Source organism: Mobula birostris, chromosome 4, assembly GCF_030028105.1.
Source record: "Mobula birostris isolate sMobBir1 chromosome 4, sMobBir1.hap1, whole genome shotgun sequence".
Lineage (NCBI taxonomy): Eukaryota > Metazoa > Chordata > Chondrichthyes > Myliobatiformes > Myliobatidae > Mobula > Mobula birostris.
This window is the reverse complement of record NC_092373.1, coordinates 171915883-171940979: the sequence shown is the minus strand read 5'-3', so window position 1 is coordinate 171940979 and position 25097 is coordinate 171915883. Positions and strand designations below refer to the sequence as shown.

General features: G+C 43.9%; 1 protein-coding gene across 4 annotated transcripts in view; it reads left to right on the top strand.

Moving 5' to 3' along the window:
* Positions 1-24641, top strand: part of stpg2 (sperm-tail PG-rich repeat containing 2) — a 500779-nt gene extending 476138 nt beyond the window's left edge. For 2 of the 4 annotated variants that reach the window (XM_072254779.1, XM_072254775.1), the window contains one exon: positions 21535-24641. In XM_072254779.1, the coding sequence (XP_072110880.1) occupies positions 21535-21696 (162 nt within the window). In that variant the 3' untranslated portion in view covers positions 21697-24641. Of the gene's footprint in view, positions 1-7815; positions 7958-21534 lie in introns of all 4 variants that reach the window. The other 2 variants (XM_072254776.1, XM_072254777.1) reach the window with 2 other exon arrangements.
* The last annotated feature ends 456 nt before the right edge of the window (positions 24642-25097 follow it).

Genomic DNA, 25097 nt, shown 5'->3' with positions numbered 1-25097 from the left:
AGAGGGAAAAGATTAACTATGAAAGGAAGCTAGCAAGTAATATCAAAGAGGATACTGAAAGCTTTTTCAAGTATATAAAGAGTAAAAGACAGGTGAGAGTAGATATAGGACCGATAGAAAATGATGCTGGAGAAATTGTAATGGGAGATAAGGAGATGGCAGAGGAACTGAATGACTATTTTCAACTGTCTTCACTGAGGAAGACATCAGCAGTATACCGGACACTCAAGAGTGGCAGGGAAGAGAAGAGTGCGCAGTCACAATTACAACAGAGAAAGTACTCAGGAAGCTGAATAGTCTAAAGGTAGATAAATCTCCCGGACCAGATGGAATGCACTCGCGTGTTCTGAAAGAAGTAGCTGTGGAGATTGCGGAGGCATTAATGATGATCTTTCAAAAGTCGATAGATTCTGGCATGGTTCCAGAGGACTGGAAGATTGCAAATGTCACTTCACTATTTAAGAAGGGGGCAAGGAAGCAAAAAGGAAATTATAGACCTGTTAGCTTGACATTGGTGGTTGGGAAGTTGTTGGAGTCGATTGTCAAGGCTGAGGTTACAGAGTACCTGGAGGCATATGACAAGATAGGCAGAACTCAGCGTGGATTCCTTAAAGGAAAATCCTGCCTGACAAACCTATTATAATTTTTTGATGAAATTACCAGTAGGCTAGACAAGGGAGATGCAGTGGATGTTGTATATTTGGATTTTCAGAAGGCCTTTGACAAGGTGCCACACATGAGGCTACTTAACAAGATAAGAGCCTATGGAATTACAGGAAAGTTACATATGTGGATAGAGTGTTGGCTGATTGGCAGGAAACAGAGAGTGGGAATAAAGGGATCCTATTCTGGTTGGTTGCCGGTTACTAGTGGTGTTCCACAGGGGTCCGTGTTGGGGCTGCTTCTTTTTACATTGTACATCAATGATTTGGATTATGGAATAGATAGCTTTGTGGCTAAGTTTGCAGACAATACGAAGATAGGTGGAGTGCTGAGGAAATGGAGAATCTGCAGAGAGACTTGAATAGATTGGAATAATGGGCAAAGAAGTGGCAAATGAAATACAATGTTGGAAAGTGTATGGTTATGCACTTTGACAGAAGAAATAAACGGGCAGACTATTATTTAAATGGGGAAAGAATTCAAAGTTCTGAGATGCAACGGGACTTGGGAGTCCTCGTACAGGATACCCTTAAGGTTAACCTCCAGGTTGAGTCGGTAGTGAAGAAGGCGAATGCAATGTTGGCATTCATTTCTAGAGGAATAGAGTATAGGAGCAGGGATGTGATGCTGAAGCTCTATAAGGCGCTGGTGAGATCTCACTTGTAGTACTATGGGCAGTTTTGGTCTCCTTATTTAAGAAAGGATGTGCTGACATTGGAGAGGGTACAGAGAAGATTCACTAGAATGATTCCGGGAATGAGAGGGTTAACATATGAGGAATGTTTGTCCGCTCTTGGACTGTATTCCTTGGAGTTTAGAAGACTGAGGGGAGACCTCATAGAAACATTTCGAATGTTGAAAGGCATGGACGGAGTGGATGTGGCAAAGTTCTTTCCCATGATGGGGGAGTCTAGTACGAGAGGACATGACTTAAGGATTGAAGGGCGCTCATTCAGAACAGAATTGCAAAGAAGTATTTTTAGTCAGAGGGTGGTGAATCTATGGAATTTGTTGCCACGGAAAGCAGTGGAGGCCAAGTCATTGGGTGTATTTAAGGCAGAGATTGATAGGTATCTGAGTAGCCAGGGCATCAAAGGTTATGGTGAGAAGGCGGGGGAGTGGGACTAAATGGGAGAATGGATCAACTCATGATAAAATGGCGGAGCAGACCCGATGGGCCGAATGGCCGACTTCTGCTCCTTTGTCTTATGGTCTTATGGTATTGTAATGGAGTTTCTGGATAGATCTTGAGGCCGAATCAATTGATATCTTCACTACTTTGTTTCCAATTGATTATGTGGAATATTTTTAACTTTAAGAGGATTTTACGAAGTACATTTTATTGTTTTAATGTGTAACCTTGTTCTGTTTCCTGGAAATGCAGGATTCAGTTATAAATAATTAGGTCACATGACTTACAAATGGGTGTGTGACCTTTGCAAAACTATAGACACATTCCCATTTTTCCAGTCATTTGAGATGTGTGAACCTGTGTGGTAAGTTTGTACTTTGGCAAAGACCAATGTATGCAGAATCCTGGATTTTATGTCACAGATAGATCCATTCAGTCCCTTGTGTCTGAGCCATTTCCTGAAATATCCAATTGGATCCATGTTCTTCATCATAACCCTGGATGAACACTTTACAAATGCATGTCCAGATGCCTTTAGAATGCCCCTGTGAGATCGCACTCCTCTTCTCATCCATGACAATTCTCCATCTGAGAGAACAGTGTTTCTCACTTGAGGCTAGCTTGATAATTACCTTCAGGAATCACAAGGGGATATTATGTGAAGGTTGGTTCCAGTTGTGGGGGAACATTATGCAAGAGAGCTTCATTTTCAGATAAGGGGATAGATATTCAGTGAGGGATGCTGGAATTTCTTTACCCAGAGGGTTTACAGCAAAGGGCTGGTGAGTCTCAGCTGTTGAGCTTATTTAACACTAATGCAATCACCAGGGATCAAGTAGAGGATTTTGAAGGTGAACGGATTGTACTGGTTCAGCCAGGCAGACACCATGACCAATGCCTCCACTTCCTCAGCAAGCTAAAGAAACTAGGTATGTTCAAAGTCTCAAAGATTTATTTATTATCAAAGTATATAACTCAGAAATTCTTCAATTCTCAATGTCCCGATGTCTGTCACCAATTTTTACAGATACACTAGAGGAAGCATCCTAACTGACGCATTACAGCATGGTACGGCAACTGCTTTGCCCAAGACCACAAGGAATTGCAGAGAGTTGTGAACGCAGCCCAGTCATTCATGCAAACCAGCCACCTCGCCATTGACTCTTTCTACACTTAATGTTGTCCCGGGAAAACGGCCAATATAATCAAGGACCCCTCCCACCTCAGTCACTTTCTTTTCTCCCCCCCAATGGGCAGAAGATACAAAAGCTTGAGAGTGCACACCACTGGGATCAAGGACAGTTTCTATTCTACTGTTATTAGAATCTTCAATAGACCCCTCCTACACTAAAGATGAACTCTTGATCTCCCAGTCTACATTATCATGGCTCTTATACTCTATTTGTCTACCTGAATTGCATTTTCACTGTAGCTATAATGTTATATTCTGCATTCCATTTAACATTTTACCACATCGATGTACTTACATATGGAATGATTTGTCTGGATAGCATGCAAACAGATGTTTTTCACTGATTCTTGGTGCGTATGTCAATAGTAAATTAATTCAATTTCCAATTCCAACCTTATTGAACATCAGAACAGGCTGGAGGAGCTGACTGATCCAGTGGCTCAGGTTTCTCTGCTCCTGGGGTCTGTATAAAGTGGAAATATGGGTTAAAATAAGTGTCAACAAATCTGCTTCTTATCGCTGGTTCAGATATGGTGGGCTGTAATAATTCCGTGATTCCACCATCTGGCTAATGCACACACTCCTTGCCTGATGAGATTTGACTGAAATTGTTTGCAGCAAGGTTTATTAAGTCTTGAGAAGATAGCAACTTAGAACACCAAACTAGTCATGGGTTTCCTTGTATGATAGAGGAGGAGTGAACTCAGTCCATTGAGTGCATGCCAGCTCCCAGCAGAGTAATATTTGTATAAAAATTGGTGCTTCATTTTCAGTGTGGAGTCCGTGGGCTGCTGGGCCTGAGTTTGTGCTTCATCCAATAACTGGAGACCTGTCTTTTATTTATTTAGAGATACAACATGGTAACAGGCCCTTCCAGCCCGCTTAGCCGTGCTGCCCAGTTACACCCAAGTGACCAATTACATCTTTGGAGGAAACCTGAGCACCTGGATGAAACCTACACAGTCATGAGGATAACGTATAAACTCCTTACAGACTGTGGCATAATTGAACCCAGGTTATTAGTGCTGTAATAGCATTACACCAGCTGCTACACTATCATGCTGCCCACTAAAGAACTTTTACTTTGTTGTTTAAACATAGAACATTTACTTATATTTTTAGTGCTGTATTATTTCTGAGGTTAAGGTGTCGAATAGTAATAGTATTCTCGTGATGTTTGAACATAGTGTTTCCAAAGTCTGCTTAATTACTGGCACCAAGCGTTTTAGAATTTGGTGTATTTATGTTAATAACAGAACATTGGGCTCTTGACTCACGTCTCATTTTCCTGAAAGATTGAGAATTAGGCAAATACGTTAGCAAATTCACAAGGTTTGCTTCTTTTTTTATATATCTCCAAAATGTGCTCAAGTAGGGAAATCCATGTCTGTTAGCAGCAAATGAACCAACTGTATTCCACCAGTCGTAATGCATTTAGAGTTTCCTTGTGAGTTAGCAGGCTCAAGTCTCTCTGATATAACTTTGAATGCAATCTCTCACCTTGCACACTGTGCCTAGCATGCAAGGGACTGGTTTTGAATAAGTACACTCCCATTGATTTTAGTAGAATGATGTTATCAAGCTGCAATGAGATAGCCCACTCTGTGATGGAGCAGGAGGGCTAATTCAGTTCGAGGGTTACAAGGACACAGCTGTCAATGTCAACAGTTAAGATAGCTAATAGCAGCTAATGGATGAGTTGAGTTTAGTAAAAAAAAGAGATTAGCAATTGTCTAAAACCAGTGCTCTAGGGAGAGTCTGGTTAATCCACTGGGGTGGTTTGGTTGCATTGTATATGGAGCAGAGTGCAGAACAAAAGTGGGTATCTTGGAGCGAAGAGATTTTGCTCATTACACAATATCAGTTGTCGAACCCTGGCCATCTATTCAACAGTGCTTAATGTATTAATTCAGGTCAAGTCAACTCGAGTTTATCATCATGTGCATAAGTATAGGTACCGGTGCAATGAAAAACTTGTTTGCATCACAGACATTTAAGTACAAACAACACATAACATAAATTTTACATAATTTATATAAGACAGTGAAGAAAAAGCAAGATTTTAGTGTAAAAAATAAACCACAATTATAGACAGGTCCATGATAGTGCAAAATATAGTCTGTAGCATTCCGTTGCTAAGAAATGGTTTGAGTTGTAGAATTGTGCTGGCTAATTTAAGAATCTAATGGCTGTAGAAAAGTTCCTTTTAAAAGAGTCTAACCATGTTTAGTCTATTGTGATAAATCAAGAATGATTTGTTTAATTAGTAAATTGGTTTATTATTGTCACGTATTCTGAGATATAATGATAAACTTTATTTTGTATGGCATCCTTACAGATCATTTCATTACATCAGTGCACTGAGATATTACAGAGAAACCAATAACAGCTTGCAGAATGAAGTATTACAGTTCCAGACCAAGTGCTGTTCAGGCAGACAATAAGGTGAAAGGCTGGAATAAGGTAGATTGTGAGGTCAAGAGTTCATCTTGTCGTACCAGGAGACTATTCAATGGCCTTGTAACAGTGGGATAGAAGCTACTTGACTGGGGGAGGGGGCAGGGAAAAGAGAGAATATCTAGGTGGCTGGGGTCTTGGAGATCTTTGATTATGTTGGCTACTTTACTGAGGCAGCAATAACTGTAGACAGAAAGCATTCCCAATAAGACTACATTTTAAGTAGATAGTGGATACCCACTTACGTGGAGATGAAGAACCTCACTCCCTGAAAGGACGGAAGAGCCAAGCTACCTGAATCACATTTTAAAAGTGCTCATTTAGCTTTTCTGATTGAGGGTTAAGAAGTAACATTATACTGGAGTGCTCTTTCACAGTCATCACAGACATGATGTACTGAATGGCTCCTTCTGTGCAATACTTTATACTTTATTGTCGCCAAACAATTGATACTAGAATGTACAATCATCATAGCGATATTTGATTCTGCGCTTCCCACTCCCTGGATTACAAATCGATAGTAAATATTAAAAGTTAAATATTAAAAATAGAGTTCTGTCATTTGGAAGTTTTGTAGTGAATCAGCTTCCCACTTTCAGACTCAAAACAGTAACTGATTTAATCTTCCAGTTGTCATAACATTTCAGTTACTTTGCTTATTTTTTCATTCATTCATGGTATGTGAATGTTGCTGGGAAAGTGAAGATTTATTGTTCTAGTTGTCCTTGAACTGTGAAAGCACTCCCTCAGTATGGTTGGTAGGATTTAGGTTCAGAAAAAATAAAGAAATACTGATGTACATTATATTTGTAAACCGGAATGGTGGAACTTGTTGGTATTCCAGGTGCAGTCATTGCCCTTGTTCTTGTGATTAACGAATAAGTTAGAGAGTAGTGTTACATTGGAAACAAGAGTAAATAAAGTGTGGATTGTACCTACACTTCTCACTGTCCCAGTAAAACAACCAAAATAATCAAAGACCCCACCTCAACTCCGGAAATACTTTCTTCTTCCCGCGTGTGTTGGGCAGAAGATACAAAGCCTGAAAGCGCACACCACTAGACTCAAGACAGCTTCTATCTTGCTATTATAAGACTAGTGAATTGTCCCCTAGTACGATAAGGAGGACACTTGACCTCATGATGACCTCGCACCTTATTGTCTACCCTCACTGTAATTTCTCTCTGACTGTAACACTTTCTGGTATTGTTTTATCTTCCACTACCTCAATGAGTTATTGCGATGAGATAATCTTCATGAGCGGTTTGCAAGACAGCGTTTTTTACGGTGCCTTGCTACATCTTCACTCTGAGAGTGGTGGATGAGGTATCGATTTCAACTTTTAAGAGAAGATTGGATAAGTACGTGGATGGGAGGGTATGAGGGCTGTGGTGCAGATGCAGGTCAATGTACCTAGGCAGAATAATAGTTCTGACTAGATGAGCAAAGGGTCTGTTTTTGTGTCGTAGTGCTCAATGACTCTATGTGACAATAATAAGCAATTTAATTTTCTAATTTAGTAGCAATAAGGGCTAGTAGTAGACCAGAGGACTGAGAGGTTTTAGGATCCAGCAGCAGAAGTCTATAACACTCATAATATGTAGCTGTTGATGATGAACACGTGGAACTTATCCAGTACATCTGGGTGAAAGGGCTCCAACAGAACATTGACTAAAAGAAAAGCCAGTGGGTTTCTGTGATTTAGCAAGTTCTGCCTGAAAAAGCAGTGAAGGGGGATTGAATAATACATTCCAGAAGGGAATTAGACCTATACTTGGAAAGGGAAAATATTGCTGGTCTGCAGGGAGTGAATAGAGGGACTACCACTAATTAGGTCTTCCAATGAACCAGCAGATGTACGGAGGGCTGAAGGATCTCTTGGGGAGAGCATTGCAAAGTTTCACAACCTTCTCTCAAACCAGACCTAAATCTAATATTGAATATGATCCCTGGCCAAGTCTCTACTCTTGGGAAAAAAAATTCTTGGCATTTACACAATCAGAAAGAGATTTAAGAATTTTATATGTTTCAACAATATCACTTTCCATTCTTCAGGGAGTTCAACCTCCCTTTATACCATTCCTTCATTGGAACAAAGGAGGATGGGGAAAGATTTAATTAAAGTATATAAAATTATAGAGTCGTAGAGTCTACTGCATAGGAACAAAATGTACTGGGCCTGAAATGTTAACTGTTTCTCTTTCCACATACGCTACCTGACCTGCTGAGCACTTCCAGCATTTTCCGCATTTATTCTGCATTACAATTAAACCATTGAAAGCATGTTGTAAATCCGCATAATGTACACTTTAGCTAACCCTTCTGATACCCCGCAAACCAACTGTAGTGTTGTTTACTTGTCTCTCTACAGCTGAGCCCAGCCATCATGGACACTCTTCTAAAGGGAACCTTCAATGCCAGCTTATATAATCCACTCCTGAGTCCTCCACCGACGCCTAAACATCCAGACCCCCCACTGTTCCAGGACCTGTGACCCTGAACTACACCAGGTAGTAAGTGTGGCTATACAAAAGCCATTTCTGCAACCTATTATTCTCATAGTTTTTGCCGGATAGTACAGATTAAAAGAAAAGAGTAATATCCAATTAAGATTTGGAAATGAGAATTAGATGAATCTGACCTTCCCTTCATTTCTTTGCACAAAATAGTTGAACGTTGGTGAGGTTATAAGCCAGACTGACAATATAGTTGATAATCAGGCCTTTCAGCCCATCAGGTTATGCTGACAGTTGTACCCATTCACTCTACATCTATTTTACTCTCCCTACTTTTCCTTTAATTCCCTCCCACACCAGCTCCCTCACTCCCACCCCCCAGATTCTGCCATTCACTTACAATCCAGTGAAATTTACAGTGATGGAAATTTCCACACTGGGGAGACCCATTTGGTCATAGAGAGAATGTACAGACTTGATACAGCCAGCACCAGTGGTTAGGATCCCTGGCACTGCAAGATAGTAGCTCCTCCTCTTGCTTTATAGCATCCATTATTCCTGCCCTTGTGGTCATAGTTTTCATACAAGAGCTCGGTTAATTTTTTGGTTATTGGAGACCACTGTGACACGGTGATGGTGTACTTGAGAATGAGATGGAGGAAGTGCTCAATTCCAGACACTAGTTGGTCTGGATTTGTGGAATAGTGAGACTTCTGGTCCAAGATAGAGTAGAAAGGGCAGTGGTCAGGAATTTCAGGAGCACAGGAAAGGCAGAGGACCAAGGGGAAAGCCTCATCCTGCAAGAGAGTGAGTGACCAGAAACTGGGGAGCGGAGAGAGAGCAGTAGAGGGAGTGGGGATGAGGGAGAGGGAGAGTGAAGAGAGAAAGCAAAGATGGTGGACAGGGGAAGAGAGAGAGATCAGGAGGAAGCTCTAAGAGAGATGACAGAGAAGATAAGGAATTGAACAACGGAGGTCTTGTGAGGGACGATCTCAGTAGATGTGAGTAGCTGTGGATATAAGGCTTCTGGATGGTTAGAAGATGAGTAAGGGTGTGTGTGTGTGTGTGTGTGTGTGTGCGCGCGCGCGCGCGCGCGCGGCCATGTACACTGTAAGTGTGGGTGTATGTACATGTGGCTGTGTGAGTCTGTCTGAATCTATATGTGTCTGTCTGGTTTTCTTTTTGTGCTTGTGTGTGCATGTTCCTTTGTGTGAGCGTGTGGGGTGATGGTAGATTAGTGCATTGTTTGCCTCCAATCACTTTGGACCTCCTCGCTATTGCACTAAATCTTCACCCTAGCAAGCCCACCCAGGTGCCAGTGTTCATCAGTCATGCACACTGATCAGAACTCACACATGGGCACCTTCTTCTCCTCAGTACAGTGGAAAAAGTCATTCTCGACTCCAGGAGACTGCTTATGATAAAAGGAGAAAATATCTAATTTGAAGATGAGATGCAGTTTCCTAATCTATGTTAGACCATAAGACATAGGAGCAGAATTAGTCCATTTGGTCCATCAAGTCTGCTTTGCCATTTCATCATGGCTAATTATTATCCCTCTCAATCCCATTCTCCTGTTGAGTTGCAGAATTACTGGAAATTTTCTGAAAAAGAAATGACTTCATATTTGCAGGACTAATGAAGCAGGATTATTTCAGAATTTACAGCAGAGAAATAGGCCCCTGATTCAGAAAAAAACTAGACCATAAGCAAGTTAAAAAATTGTTTCAGGCATTTGGTACCAGTTCCCAATATAAATAAATCACCATCTTGTGATCATGAAAAGATTACAAATTTTATATACGGAACAACTTTAAATACTAAAATCTTAAAACAGTCTGAGTGGACATTCCTGTGAAGGTGGCAGGATTACTTAGGAGGGGCCAGTTCCTTTAAGGCCAAGGACCGGCTCATGTGATTCACACAGCCTTGTTCCCAGTGCCATTATGGAAAATAAATCAGGCAGCCAGTTCCCAGCAGAGGGTTAGCTGTCCCATTCATTGTTGTAAATCTCATAAGCCAGGAAGAAATTAGTGCAGTCAGTACATTGATCTTACAAGGTTAATGTTAAATTGGCAACAAAAGTTATTAACAACCAAAGAGACAGTTCACAGAAGTTTTCAGTGCTGGCAATTGTTACCTCTTACAGTGCATTATCTGATGACATGCTGTAATTATACCGTATTGGTGCTTTTCCTAAGCAGCCTATTAATCTAATGGGCAAATGTCCCATTCTCCCAGTACTAAGCCTTCAGTGAACTGTCTACAACTAATGCAGCTGCAGTTATTTATGTCTGCATGCATTGCTTTCTGCAGCCTTTCATCAAGAGTGGTTCTTTGCTCCTTCAGCTAATCAAAATGAAATAACTCATGGCAGTATTTTGCCAGATCCTAGAAGTGTATAAATCACAGTGTACTTTGTGTGCACTTTTCAAACAGCCCATAGTACAATTCTTTTGAAAGGTTGACTGCACAATCGGATAATAACAGGTTTTGTTACAAAACACATATTCCATCAGAATTCTTTCACTTATATATAATATTAGACATTATATAGAATTTATAAAATCATTGAGTCATAAAGCCACACACCACAAGAACACGGACAAATGAGACTATCTGAGGTGAACATCTTGGTTGGAATGCAATGGTTGGTGCAAGCCAGCCAAGATGTCAATCCTATTTCCTCATGTTTGGCCCATATCCCTCTCAGTCACTTCCTATCCATGTACCCATCCAAGTATCTTTTAAATGTTGTTAATGCATCTGCCTCAGCCAGTTCCCTTAGCAGCTCAATCTATATTTGGGTGAAAGATTTACTCCTCAGCTTTCTATTAATTTCCTCCCTTCTAACCTTAAACCTAGGCTCGCTGGTTGTTGATTCCCCAATCATGGGAATAAGACCATGTGGATTTACCCTATCTATGTCTCTCATAATTTTACGTACCTCCTATAAGATCACTGCTCATTCACCTACACCTGCATGAATAAAGCCTGCTTAAGCTCCTATAAGATCACTGCTCATTCACCTACACCTGCATGAATAAAGCCTGCTTAAGCTCTTTGTAAATCAGACCCTACAAGTCATGGCAACATCCTCATAAATCTTTTCTGCACTCTCTCCAGCATAGTGGCATCTTTGTTCTACCAGGGAAACCAAAACAGAACACAATATTCCAAATGTGGCCTGTCTTGTACAACTGCTACTTAACATCCTAACTTCTATACTCAATGCCCTGACAAGTTATAGTATTGAAAGTCTATTTTATATAACTGATCCATGCTACAGGTTCTTCTCCATACCAGCTTCCTCCCATCACTTCTCATCAAATTCTATCAGGGTCACCTTCTATCTCTTCCTTCTCAAAGTTGTTAAACTCCTTCGCAAGTGCATGACTCCACCATTTTCACCACTCCTTGTCACCCAAGTTTTTTCTGAATTTCAAAATCAGAATCAGAATTAGATTTATTGTCTTTTACGGCAAGAAATATGTTGTTCTGCAGCAGATGTACTGTGCAAAGACGCAAAATATACCAAATAGTCCAAAAAAGAATAATTAGGTCATGACAATGGACCAAATCTATTTTATGCCTAAATTTATATTCATAAATTTACATTCTCCATAGCAGAAAATATTTTGTCATAAATTCATACAGTGTTGAAATAACTCCATTGACCTAGCTTTTCCATGCCGACCATGGTGCCTACCAAGCTAATCCCTATTGTTTGATTTGACTCATAACCCTTTAACCCCTCTTATATACGTACTTAAATAAATATTTTTCAAAAATTGCCTCAACCACTTCCACTGGCTCATTCCATATACCATATGTACCAACCTTTGTATGAAGAGGTTGTCCCTCAGCTCTCTTGTAAATTTTCTTTCACTCTTTCCATTTTAATGATGTCTTTCCTATAATAGGGCAACCAAAATTGTACACAATGCTCCAAGTGTGGTCTCACCGACATCTTTTACAACTTGTCTCCTTCTGCCCTACCAAACTCCTCTGATTTATTTTAGGGAAACGGTTACTTTAGAAAATAAAATTATATTTTGTTACATTATATTTTTGCATGGAGATATTTTGAATGAGATGAATCCAAATGAACTATATTTTGTTTTTGCTTTTGGCTCCATTAAGGAAACAACATGCATTACCAATTGTATGCAAAGCATTTTACAATTCATCAAAGTAAACTGGTGGGAACTGTCCGATATTTTGTCTCCTCCTCCATCAAGATCCTTTGACAAAGAGCAGTACGTTTATGATGCAGAAGGAAGATCTTTGACCCAACCAGTCCATCCTGGCTGTTAAAGAGCTGTGGGGTGCATTTATTTTGAGAGAACAAGCTTATTACAAAGCAAGGATATAATGCTGAGGCTTTATAAGACATTGGTTAGAATGCACTTGGATTGTGAGCCCCTTATCTAAGAAAGAATGTGCTGGCATTGAAAAGTGTCCAGAGAAGGTTCACGGGAATCCTGCGAATGAATGTATGAGGAGCGCTTGATAGCTCTGGGTCTGTACTCACTGCAGTGTAAAAGATCAATAGGTCAATAGATACATTTAGTGTCAGAGAAATGTATACAAAATACATCCTGAAATTCTTTTTCTTCCCAAACATCCACGAAAACAGGAGTGCCTCAAAGAATGAATGACAGTTGAACGTTAGAACCCCAAAGCCCCCACAGCTCCCCCTCCCACACATAAGCAGCAGCAAGGCAATGACCCCACCCCCACCACCCCACCAGCAAAAAAGCATCGGTGCCCCCCCTGCTCCACTGAGCACTCAAGCATGCAGCAAAGCATCAATAAAGACACAGACTTGCAGTACCCCGATGTCTACTCGTTCACCCAGTAATTTGACATACCACAGGCTCTCTCGCTCCCTAATAAGGGAAAAAGAGGCATCTCTGTTTCATAGTGAGAGGGGTGACATAACAAACAACTCACTGATTTATGATGTTAAAAGTCTGTTGTGTTGCTTTTTCTGAGCTCTGCCCCTGAGAGTCGGCCCCAGAAAGGTTCAGCTGTCTGGACACACAGCCCACGGCAGCTAACCCCCTACTCCCAATGTTCCATGCTCTCTTGCAACGCCTCAGTCAGGGGCACCGGTCTATAATCAGCCTGTCTCCAGAGCCATGAAAATCCGGCACCTCGGAGGCATGCTAGCCTCCAGGCTGCGTTCTTGGGATATCAAAAAACGGCCCGTCATGCGGCTCTGAGAGCGGGTCCCATTCCTGCAAAGAACCGAAGTCAGAGTGTAACTCCAGGTCAGGATCTTCAAAAGAACCTTGAAAAAGTATAAAAGTGATATCAAAGGTAGAAATAGAGCTGTGTCCGAAGATGCAAGCTGAAGGAATCACTGTCTAACTCCATCATAACTTTGCTCGTTGAAACCTATAAAATACTGAAAGGCCTAGAGAAAATGGATGTGGAAAGGATGTTTCTGATAGTTTAGGACTAGAGGGCACAGCCTCAGAGTAAAAGGACATCCCTTTAGAACAGAGCTGAGGAGGCATCTCTTCAGCTAGTGGGTAGAGAATTTTTAGAATTCATTGCACAGACAGCTGTGGAAGCCAAGACATTGGGTATTTTTAAAGCAAAAGTTGATAGGTTCTTGATTAGTAAGGGTCTTAAAGGCTGTGGTGGAAAAGGCAGGAGAATGGGGTTGAAAGGGATAATAAATCAGCCATGATGGAATTGCAGAACATGCCCACTTTCTCCAGCAGCTCATCCCATATACGTAACACACTGTATGTAAACATTGCTCCTCGAGTTCTTAATCTCTCCCCTCTTAACTTGAACCTCTACCTTCTAATTCTTGATTCCCCAGCCCTGGGTAAGACAGATTGCATTCACCTTATCTGTGCCCCTCATTATTTTATAAACCTCTCTAATATCACTTCTCAGTTCAAGAAAAAATGTCTCTCCCTATAACTCAGTTTCTTGAGTCTTGGCGACATCTTTGTAAATCTTTTCTGCACGTTTTCCAGTTTAATAACACCTTTCCTATCACAAGGTATCGAAAATGGAACACAATACTTCAAGTGTGGCAGCACCAATGCCTTGTACAGCCACACTATAACCTCACAACTTCTATACTTAATGCCTTGTAAGATGAAGGCTGGTGAGCCAGAAGCCTTTTTCACCACCCTGTCCATCCAAACCCTCTGCAACTCATCCTTTGGTGGCATGCTGTAGTTAAACTGATTTGGTGCTTCTCCAATGCAAATGTTTACCTCAATGGACAAAGATCCTTTTCTTCTAGTACAAAGTTGAACTGTCTTCACTACCACTGTTGACTATGTCTCTGTCTTTCTCCATTCATTCTCTAGGCTCTGCTGATCTTAGTACATATGTACAAAATGAATGGGATCTGATTCCATATTGGTAGAGACAGTTTTGAATTATTATGTGTCCCAAATTCTGGAACTAATCAAGATTAGACAAAAAAAATGTAAGTAGAAGAGCAAAGGTACACTAAGCAGCAACTCCAGTCTTTTTTCTCCAGGGTCGAGTGTCAACAGATTAACTTCCTCCAGGCATACTAATACTCCCAATAGAAAAATACTACGCTCACTCCTTAAAATTTTTACTGTTTTGCTTAGTGAATTTAGGAGAAAAAAGTCAAAGAACAAACACTCGCAGAGAAATGAGTTTCAAAGAATGACTTTTGCTTAAGACTCTTAATACCATGTAGGCTACAAAAGCTAAATGCAGGAAAGTGGAGAGCGGTCAAAGGGCCTGATCAGAAATTGCAATTACTCAATTGGCAAATTGCACACATGTAAGATAGAAAAGAAGATCATCAATCCCCTCATACCTGCTTTCTCGTTCTATAAGATCACGGGTAGTCTGACTTTCGGCTTCAGCTCCATCTTCTTGCCCTGAACCTATAAATCTTTATTCCTCTGCTGTCTACATCCCAGCCTGTGAGGTGATTATTTTGGAAAGTCAAACCAGCATAGGACTTGTGCTATGAATGGTAGAGCACCAGGGAGTGCAGTGGAACAGAGGGACCTAGGAGTACAACTACTACTCGTTGAAAGAGTGTCACAGGTGAGATAGAGTGGTATAAGAGGTGTTTTAACATACTAACCTTCATCAGTGAGAGCATTGAGTGTAGGAGTTGGGACATTATGTTACATTTGCATAAGCTGTTGGTAAGGCCACGCTTGTATAGTTTTGATTGCCCTAATATAAGAAAGATGTGGTTAAACAGAAACGAGTACAGAGAAGATTTACAAAAGATGTCACTAAGACTAGAGAGCCTGAATTATGGGGCGAACTCCCCACTAACATCTTAACTACATTCTACAGAGGTGTGGTTGAGAGTGTGCTGACCTTTTGCATCACAACCTGGTACTCCAGCTGCAGCGCTGTCGACAAAAAAGCCTTGCAGAGGGTGGTTAGGGGAGCAGAGAAGCTTATTGGGGTCTCCCTACATTCTGTCCAAGACCTCTTTCAGAGTCGATGCCTCCAGAAGACACGGTACATCATTAAAGACCCCTCACACCCTCTCCATGAACTGTTTGTTCTTCTGCCATCAGGCAAACGTTACAGGAGCATCAAAACTAAAACCCCAAGGCTACTAAACAGCTTCCCCCCACAGGCAGTCAGACAGCTAAATAGCTGCTCCACCTGACTCTGCTTTGGACACTTTTAACTTGCACTGGACACTTATAACTGATTTAACTGACATGTGGCTGTTGTGTTTTACTATTTATTGTTATGTTTATTATTTAGTGTTGTGTTTGTTATGTTATGATTGCACTGCCCCTGAGAAACGCTGTCTCATTCTGCCCTGCAGAGCTGATGTATGGTTAGAATGACAATGAAGTTTTTTGAATCTTGAATCTTGAATCTTGAAGTTTGCCAGGCTGGGTCTTTATTTCTTGATATGTAGGAGACTGTTGGACAGTCTTATAGAAGTTCTTAAAATTATGAGAGGCATCAATAAGGTGGATAGTAGCAGTCCTTTTCCCATGGTAGGGGAGTCCAAATCTAGGAGGCATAGGCTTAGGGTCAGAGGGGAAAGAATTATAAGGGTGTGGCGGCTTGCCCACACAGCAAGCGAACCGGCTCCAGCAGCCGGCGAACCCGCAGCCAGCGGCGGCCGAAAGGACTCTGAGTGCGGGGCAGACCTCGACCCGGAGGCCGACGTCGCTTCTGCCCCACGCAGAGTGGAGGTTGCTGGGAGCGGGTACTTAAGCGCGTGCCGATTCAAACAGTGAACGGTTCAACCCGACCCTGCTCGACTCAGTGTCTTGCTTTCACTCGTAGCGTATCAACGCAACTACATTGGTGACCCCGACAGTCCAATGGCATTTGGACCCAACATGAACGACTCGGCTCTGCAGAATGCAGTTTCCCTTAAACTGCCAACCTTCTGGACCACTCAACCCCTGGTTTGGTTTGAGCAAGTGGAGGCCCAGTTCCAGGTCAGGCAAATTGTCTCAGACGCCACCAGGTATTACTACGTGGTGGGCGCCCTCGACCAGGAGACAGTGGGTCACGTTATCGACTTTCTGCGTCAGCCCCAGGCAACAGACAGGTACGAGGCTCTCAAGGCCCTGTTAATTCGCACATTTGGCCTCTCCCGCCGTGAACGGGCTGCGCAGTTACTGCATACGGACAGCCTGGGCGACTGCGCACCATCAGCCCTGATGAGCGACATGCTAGCACTGGCAGATGGCCATAAGCCTTGCCTGCTGTTTGAACAGACCTTGGAGCAAATGCCAGAAGAGATCCGCCTCCTGCTAGCAGATGAGGACTTCAGAGACCTGCGCAGAGTGGCTGCCCACGCGGATGTGCTTTGGTGCGTCAAACAAATTGGCGGAACCACCATCGGAATTAGTGCTGCGGCACGGCCGAAAGCCCAGCCCTCCCACACCCCAGCAGCGGAGCACTGGACACCCACACCAAAGGACGGCACCTCCTCTGAGTCTCGGTGTTTTTATCATCAAAGGTGGGGTTCCAGGGCCCGTCGCTGCTGACCGCCATGCTCGTTCCAGGGAAAACGCCAGGACCATCTGTCGCTGACAGCTACGATGGCTGGTCACCGTGATAGCCTCCTCTATGTTTGGGACTAGCTCTCCGGGTGAAGATTTCTGATGGACACGGGGGTGGAAATCAGTGTCCTACCCCCCCTCGAGCCACGATACCCGAACTAGAAGAACAGGACCGGAGCTTACGGCAGCCAACAGCAGCACCATTCCCTTGCAGTTTGGTTCCAGCCGCTTTACATGGACATTTACGCTGGCCGCGGTATCACAGCCATTGCTGGGTGCGGTCTTCCTCCGTGCGCACTGCCTGCTCGTGGATTTGAAGGGACGACGATTGGTCGATGCGAAGACGTTCCAGTCTTTCTCCCTCGGTGAGGCCAGGTTACCGGCCCCGCACCTGGACTCCGTCACTTATTCCGACAACGAGTTCGCCAGAGTGTTATCGGAGTTCCCATCTATCATCATGCCGCAGTTTTCCTCAACAAACCCCAAGCACGGCGTGATGCACCACATCCCCACACAGGGACCTCCCTTTCATGCCCGAGCCCGCAGGCTACTGCCCGACAAGCTCCGCCTCGCGAAGGAGGAATTCAAGAAGATGGAGGAGATGGGGATTGTGTGGCGTTCCAACAGCCCGTGGGCCTCCCCGCTCCATATGGTGCCCAAATCCACGGGAGGGTGGAGACCGTGTGGCGACTATCGGAGTCTGAACAACGCCACCACGTCCAATCGCTATCTGGTACCACACATCCAGGACTTCACAGCCAACCTGCACAGGGTGCGCATCTTTTCGAAGATTGACCTGGTCCGCGGGTATCATCAGAGCCCAGTCCACCCAGATGATGTACCTAAGATGGCCCTCATTACCCCCTTCGGCCTGTTCGAGTTCCTCAGGATGCCGTTCGGGCTCAAAAACATGGCACAGGCTTTCCAGCGCTTGATGGACGCAGTAGGGTGAGGTTTGGACTTTCTGTTCATCTACCTGGATGACATACTTATCGCCAGCCACTCCCACCAGGAACATCTAGCACATCTACGCCTGCTCTGCCGCTGCCTAAGTGACTACGGCCTGGATATCAACCCCACCAAGTGCCAGTTCAGCCTATCCACCATCGACTTCTTGGGACACCGGGTCGACCACCATGGAGCTGTTACTCTGCCAGCGAAAGTTGAGGCCACCTGCCAATTCGCCAGGCCCAGCACTGTTAAAGGCCTGCAGGAATTTGTTGGGATGGTTAACTTTTACCACTGTTTCCTGCCCTCAGCAGCCCGGATCATGCGGCCCCTTCTTGGTTTGATGTCCGGCAAGGTCAAAGAGGTCTGCTGGACAGAGGAGGCAAAGGTGGTTTTCGAACAAGCCAAGAATGCGCTAGCAAACGCCACGCTCCTAGTCCACCCCCTGGGTCGACATTCCCACTGTCCTCACTGTGGATGCCTCTGATGAGGCAGTTGGCGGCGTGCTCGAGCAGCTCATTGAAGGTCAGTGGAAGCCACTCGCCTTCCTCAGCCGGCACCTACGACCTCCGGAACTTAAGTACAGCACTTTCGACAAGAGAGCTGCTGGCCCTGTACCTTGCCATCCGGCACTTCAGGTACTTCCTGGAAGGGAGAGAGTTCACAGTCTTCACAGACCACAAACCCCTCACTTTCGCGTTTGCCGAAGTGTCAGACCCGTGGTCGAGCCGCCAACAAGGCCATCTGTCGTACATCTCGGAGTTTACCACCACGATCAAACACATCTCCGGGAAGAACAACGTGGTGGCAGATGCGCTGTCACGAACCTCCGTCCAATCAGTGCACTCTCTGTCTCCGGGGGTGGATAATGCGGCGTTAGCTGAGGCGCAATGGCTGGACGGAGAGATGCCGGCGTACTGAACCGCAGTCTCAGGACTCCGCCACGAAGACATACCCATTGAGCCCGAAGATAATGAGCTCCTTTGTGATGTGTCCACCGGGCAACCTCAGCCCATTGTCCCGACTGCTTGGAGGTGCCACGTTTTTGACACCTTGCACGGTTTAGCCCACCCTTCCATCCAGGCGACCATCCGGCTGATCGCAGACAGGTTTGTGTGACATAGCCTATGTAAGGAGGTCGGGCACTGGGCCAGAACATGCACGCACTGTCAAACATCCAAAATCCAGAGGCACGTGAGGGCCCCACTGCAACCCTTCCAGCCGACACATAGGAGGTTTGGACATGTCCACATGGACATCATCGGCCCACTGCCGATTTCGAGAGGAGCGAGATACCTGTTCACCATGGTGGACAGGTTCACGAGGTGGCTGGAAGCTGTCCCACTCGCTGACATGTCCATGAAGACGTGTGCCAGAGCCCTCATTACCACCTGGGTGGCACGGTTCGGACTCCCAGCCCACGTCACTTCAGACAGGGGTGTGCAGTTCACATCGGCTTTGTGGTCTGCGCTGGCACAACTCCTCGGAACCCAGCTCCACCGAACGACTGCTTACCACCCGCAGTCTAAAGGTCTGGTGGAACGTTTCCACAGGCACTTGAAGTCGGCCCTGATGGCGTGCCTCTGAGGGCCAGACTGGGTGGACAAACTCCCCTGGGTGCTGCTTGGTATCCACACGGCACCCAACGAGGACCTGGCCGCCTCATCGGCCGAACTGGTTTACAGGGCCCTGCTCACAGTTCCTGGTGAGTTTGTGCCAGCATCCCGTGGCCTGGAAGACACATCTGCTGGGGTCCTAACTAAACTCCAGGAGTGGCTTGGAACACTTGCTTCAGTCCCGATGTCCCACCATGGAACAACACCCTCTTTCGTGCCCAGAGACCTACAACAGAGCAAGTATGTTTTTGTTCGCCGAGACATGCACAGACCAACCCTGCAGCGACCATACGAGGGACCCTACAAGGTGGTGTGCCATAATGGAGCGACCTGCGTTCTCGACATCAGCAGTTGGGACGAGACTTTTACCATTGACTGTCTCAAACTGGCGCATCTGGACCTTGAACGCCCGGTTGCAGTACCACCCCCACGACGTCGAGGCTGGCCACCTAAAAGAACTGAGAGTGTGCAGGCTGCGGACTCTGCACCTCCTATCGCCGGTTCTGTGGGCGGGGGGGGGGTCATGTGGCGGCTCGTCCACGCAGCAAGCGAACCGACTCCAGCAGTCGCTGGCGAACCCGCAGCCAGCGGCAGCCGAGAGGAATCTGAGTGCAGGGCAGACCTCGGCCCAGAAGCCGACGTCGCTTCCACCCCACAAAGAGCGGGAGTTGCTGGGAGCGGGTACTTAAGCGCGCACCGATTCAAACAGTAAACGGTTCAATCCAACCCTGCTCGACTCAGTGTCTTGCTTTCACTCGTAGCCTATCAGCACGACTACAAGAGATCTGAGGGGCAACTTGTTCACACAGATGATGGTGACTATATGGAACGAGCTCCCAAAGGAAGTGGTTGAGGCAGATATTACAGTATCATTTAAGATGCATATAGTTCAGTAATCAGAAGGGTAGGGCTTAGAGGTAATTAGCCAAATGCAGGAAATTGGGATGAGGTGGTTGGACACTATGGTCAGCATGGATCCATTGGGATGAAGGTTCTGCATCATGCTGCATTGCTCTGTGACTCTCCCACTCTAGCAGAGGATCCAAAGATTGACAATCCTTTGAGAGACGGAAAATTTCATTCTTAATCTCAGTTCCTTATTCTGATGTAACATTCCTGGTTCTAGATTCTCCCAGGTTGTAAATAACCTGACAGAGCTGCTCATAGTTTGACATGTCTCATAAGATTCCCTAACATTCTTAGAAAGACCTGTGAGTACAGACCTAACCTGCTCATCTTTTTCTTCACAAGACAATCTCTCTTCTAAGTGATTCATCTTTGCATAACCCACAAGGCAAGTTTATCTTTCCAAAAACTAGTGCATAACTTACACACAACAAAGAGTGAGAGACAAAAATTTGTTCATAGTCAATCTATTAAACATACAACTTTATACTAGTTCCATGTTCTTTCTGCTCTGTTGTTAAAATACCCTTGAATAGGTTACCTGTTTTAAAAAGATGAACTCAAGACCTCTCATCTACCTTGTTACGGCATTGGCACTTAATTTGTTTACCTGAACAGCATGTTCTGTGTGACTGTAATGCTATATCACAAGTGGGGCACCATGGTAGAACAGTAGTAGTAATATTAGTAGTAGTATTACAGCTCAGAGTATTCCAGAGTTTGGGGTTCAATTCCAGAGCTGTTCTGTAAGGAGTCTCTGTACATCCTCCCCATGAAATGTGTGGTTTTTCTTTAGGTCCTCCAAGTTCTTCCTACAGTCCAAAGATATACTGGGTAGATTCATTGGTAATTCTCCGTGATTAGGTTAGGGTTAACTGGGTTTGGTGAGGTTTGCTGGGGCAGTATGGCTTGAAGAGATCGAAAGGCCTACTGTATTACTAAAATAAAATCCATTCTGCATTTTCTTTTAATACTTTTGTTTTTCCTTTTGTACTTCTTCAGAGCGATCTGTCTGAATGGCATGCAAAACAACGCTGTTCATGTGTCTCGGAGCTTCTTACGTTTCTGTGCATTCAAACTGCTGTAGTAGATAATGATGCAGCCAATCAGTGGAGATTAACTCTTCCTCATCATTTCTTAAATATAGGGAAGGAGGAAAAGGAGTGGGGATCTTGAAGACACTACTGACTCTTCATCACTCTCAAAAAAACTCTTAATTCACATGCAAGAAGTTCTTCATGAAGGAGCAACCCTCTCACATAAGCTTTCAGCATTGAAAAAACTCAGACAATGGACGTACATTAATTGACATCGTTAAGTCAGATCTATGGTATGGATGTGATCAGGATAATTTAGTAATAATAATTGATCCCACTATGAATGTACAAGGCTGCAGTGAATAAAATAAAACTTCCTCTCATTTTTTGGCCCTTCCTTCTCCATTCGCTCATCATGTGATAGTTTTTTAACCTTCCTTTCTCGGTGCCTCTCTCTTTTTCTTGCTGCATTCCTGACACTCACTGTCCTTTGGACCTGAAGGTGCCTGTCATACTTTTCTCACACTCTCTTCTGCACCAGGTAGTGCTGGCTTATATCTCAATCAATCCACAGGACACTTCCTCTTTCCAGCTCATTTCTGATACGATATTTGACCTTCTTTCTTTCAGTCTCCAAATCAATAAGATCTTCATACACCTGCAATTCTGGCCTCTTGTGCATATCCACATCCTGCCTTGACATCCCTGCCTTGAGTTTCACCTTCAGCTCTTAGTTTTGGAGTTTTCTCCCTAATCTGCTCTGTCTACTAAAACCCCTCTGTAATGGCTGCTTTAATCTCTATGTCACCTGTCCTTATGTGGTTCAGTGTTTGATAGTGTTTTTGTGAGGTGCCTTGGAATGTTTTATTACTGTAAAGACACTATATAAATGCAAATTCTGTTGTTAATTACACTACTGAGAAGTGTTTTGTGATGCTTCATTACATTAAGAGTGCCATCTCATCCCCACACAGACATATTGCCCTGAACAGGTTCATGACCCTATGATAGGAAAAGAGATTGCAGCATCTCACCCTTTGGGTATCAAATTAATTTTCTTAATCTTTGCAAAGAGTCCCAGGAGTACAAACACACTTGATTCAAGCAATAGATCAGAGGTTTACTCTCATCTTTATGTCAATACACCATCTCCCAGTCCTACATTGAAGGTTGCCTTAACTTTTACCACACCCAACATTGCAGTGAAGTTGCCAGGTTAGATATCTTGAGGTCTCTGATATAGATTTGGTGATATGAGTTCAAATCCCACTTTAGGAACAGGGATCCTTAAGTTCTGTAGAATTAATCTGAAATTAGAGAGCTATTATTGGCAGTTATGATACATGAAACCACCAGATTGTTTTAAATAGTCTGATTAATTCATGGACATTAAGGAATGAAATTTGTGACATGAGTGATGACACCATCCAGGACTTGACTGGTACCTCATCCACCACTGAGAGCATTCATTCTCTCCGTCACAGTGGCTGCACTGTGTCCTATGAAATGCACTGTAGCTATTCGACCTGTGCTTTCCATACCTGTGACCTTTACTGTGATCCTACTTATCACCCTCCAGCAGCCATCCCTGCCCCTCAACTTCCACTCACACCACCTTCCTATATCAGGCTCTCATTTTTGTCTTTGTCTACCTCCATCTATCATTCACCTGCCTCTGTTTCCCAACTTCAACTTCACGACCCTCCCCCCACCTTCCCATCATCTTTCACCCCTCCTCATCTTGGGCTCCTGTCACAACACTCCCCCTCTCCTCTCTACATTGGCCATCTCCTCTTCTCCGTTGTCAGTCCTGTTGCAGAGCTTCGACCTGAAATGTCAGCAATTCCTTCATCTCTTCCCCCCACGTCCCGCACAATTGCTGCTTGACCCATTGACTTCCTCTAGGAGATTGTTTGTTGCTTCAGATCCCAGCATCCACAGACCCTTGTGTCTGCATCTCTGCCAGCAAGAAGAATTAGGGCAACAGATAAATGGAAACTCCTCCACTTCGCACGCCATCGTGAATTAGAACTCAAACATTCATTCTTAACTCCCAGTAGGTGTTAATCCTGGAGCTTCTTCCCCAACAGCACGCTGGGAGCATCTTCTCCAGGAGGACCAGTTCAAGATAGCGTCCTACCACCATCTTCTCAAAAGCACTCGTGGTGGACAAAAAAATGGCAGCAATACCTGTATCCCTAAGATGAATGTTAAAAATGTGATGCCAGACCCCCATCAAAAGCTATCAACTACAAGAGTGATGGGGATAGGAACTAGATGCCAACCCATATCCAAATGAGAAAACTGACATTTTTTTCACACAAATATCAGAAGATCCAAATAGCAGCTTGAGCAGAATAATCCAAGTTGAGGTATCAAAGGGCATTCCAGGGTTGATCCATGAAGTAAGGCACAAGAGGTGATGTTCTCCCTTGGGTCAAGTGCAGCAAATGGATGGGAACCTCCACCTTCAGATTCCCCTCAGATTCATCCACCTTGAATTGTGTGTGAGGCAAGACCAGAGACGGTTAATGTACAATTATTCATTAACAAACCGAATGCAAGCTCAGGAGGTACACTTGATGCTGAGAGGGGAAGGGAATTGGGGGCTCAAAACCACAGGGAGGCAGCAGGAGGAATGGATTTTAAGGGAAACTGGATGAATGCACCAGTGGGGAGAGAATGAAAGGAGGAATGGGAGGAAGTCTGATTAAATCAGAAACACTGGCAAAGTTCATTTGCTCCAAATATTGTGTTGTACATGTGGTCGGCTATTTAATATATTTCCCAAGGCTATTAAAAAAGATGAAGTAATCCATGTTAATACATGCCTGAATATGAATCAGCAATTATTTTGCAAATGAATTCAGGCTCTGAAAGAGATAGGCATCCTTGCAACTCATCCCTGTCTTCGTATTCCAATGTAATTAGATGAGAGTGGGAGGAGGAGAAGGGAGCTAGCTGAGAGAACAGGTTAAATGCTGTATTTAAACACCAATCAGTTAAAATTCAAATTGATGGCATCCTGAAGTCTTTACATTTTAACAGTGGAAGTGGGATCAAAGAGGACGCTAATCTTCCATAGGAAATTGATATGATATGTTTGTTTACTGAGCTTGTGGTGAGATTGCATTTTCTGGTCCGTAGCATTCCGTTTGGTTTGTTGGCCGTTTGTTAAATAAATGGCCCATGTGTTGTTTTGCGTCACTTCCTCTTCACTTGACACATTGATTTATTGCTCAATCAATAAACCCGAGAAAGGATAAAAGCCTGGATCACTTCTCATTATTTTTACAAAGTTAGCCCATTCGTTTTTGTGTTGCACAGATAAAGAGTCCCTGGGTGTTCTAAGGCTGCCAATCCAAAAGGATTAAGGTAACCCTCTCCACTTCAAAAACTATATATTTTGTGAGGAAAACAATGGTAACAAATGATAATTGGAGGTAACAGTGCACAAGATATATCTCTCAAACAACATCACTGAATCCATAACTATTGTGGGATCTCACTGTGCTCAAGTGTTCTGCTCTGTTTCCCTCATTATAGCAGAGCTTTACCGGCTGTAAAATGTCTTGAGATTATACTCTAGCTGGGCTTTACTGGCTGTAAAATGCTGTGAGACATTCTTATTTTGCCAAAGGCAACGTAGAAAGAAAGGTAAGGTCTTTCTTTA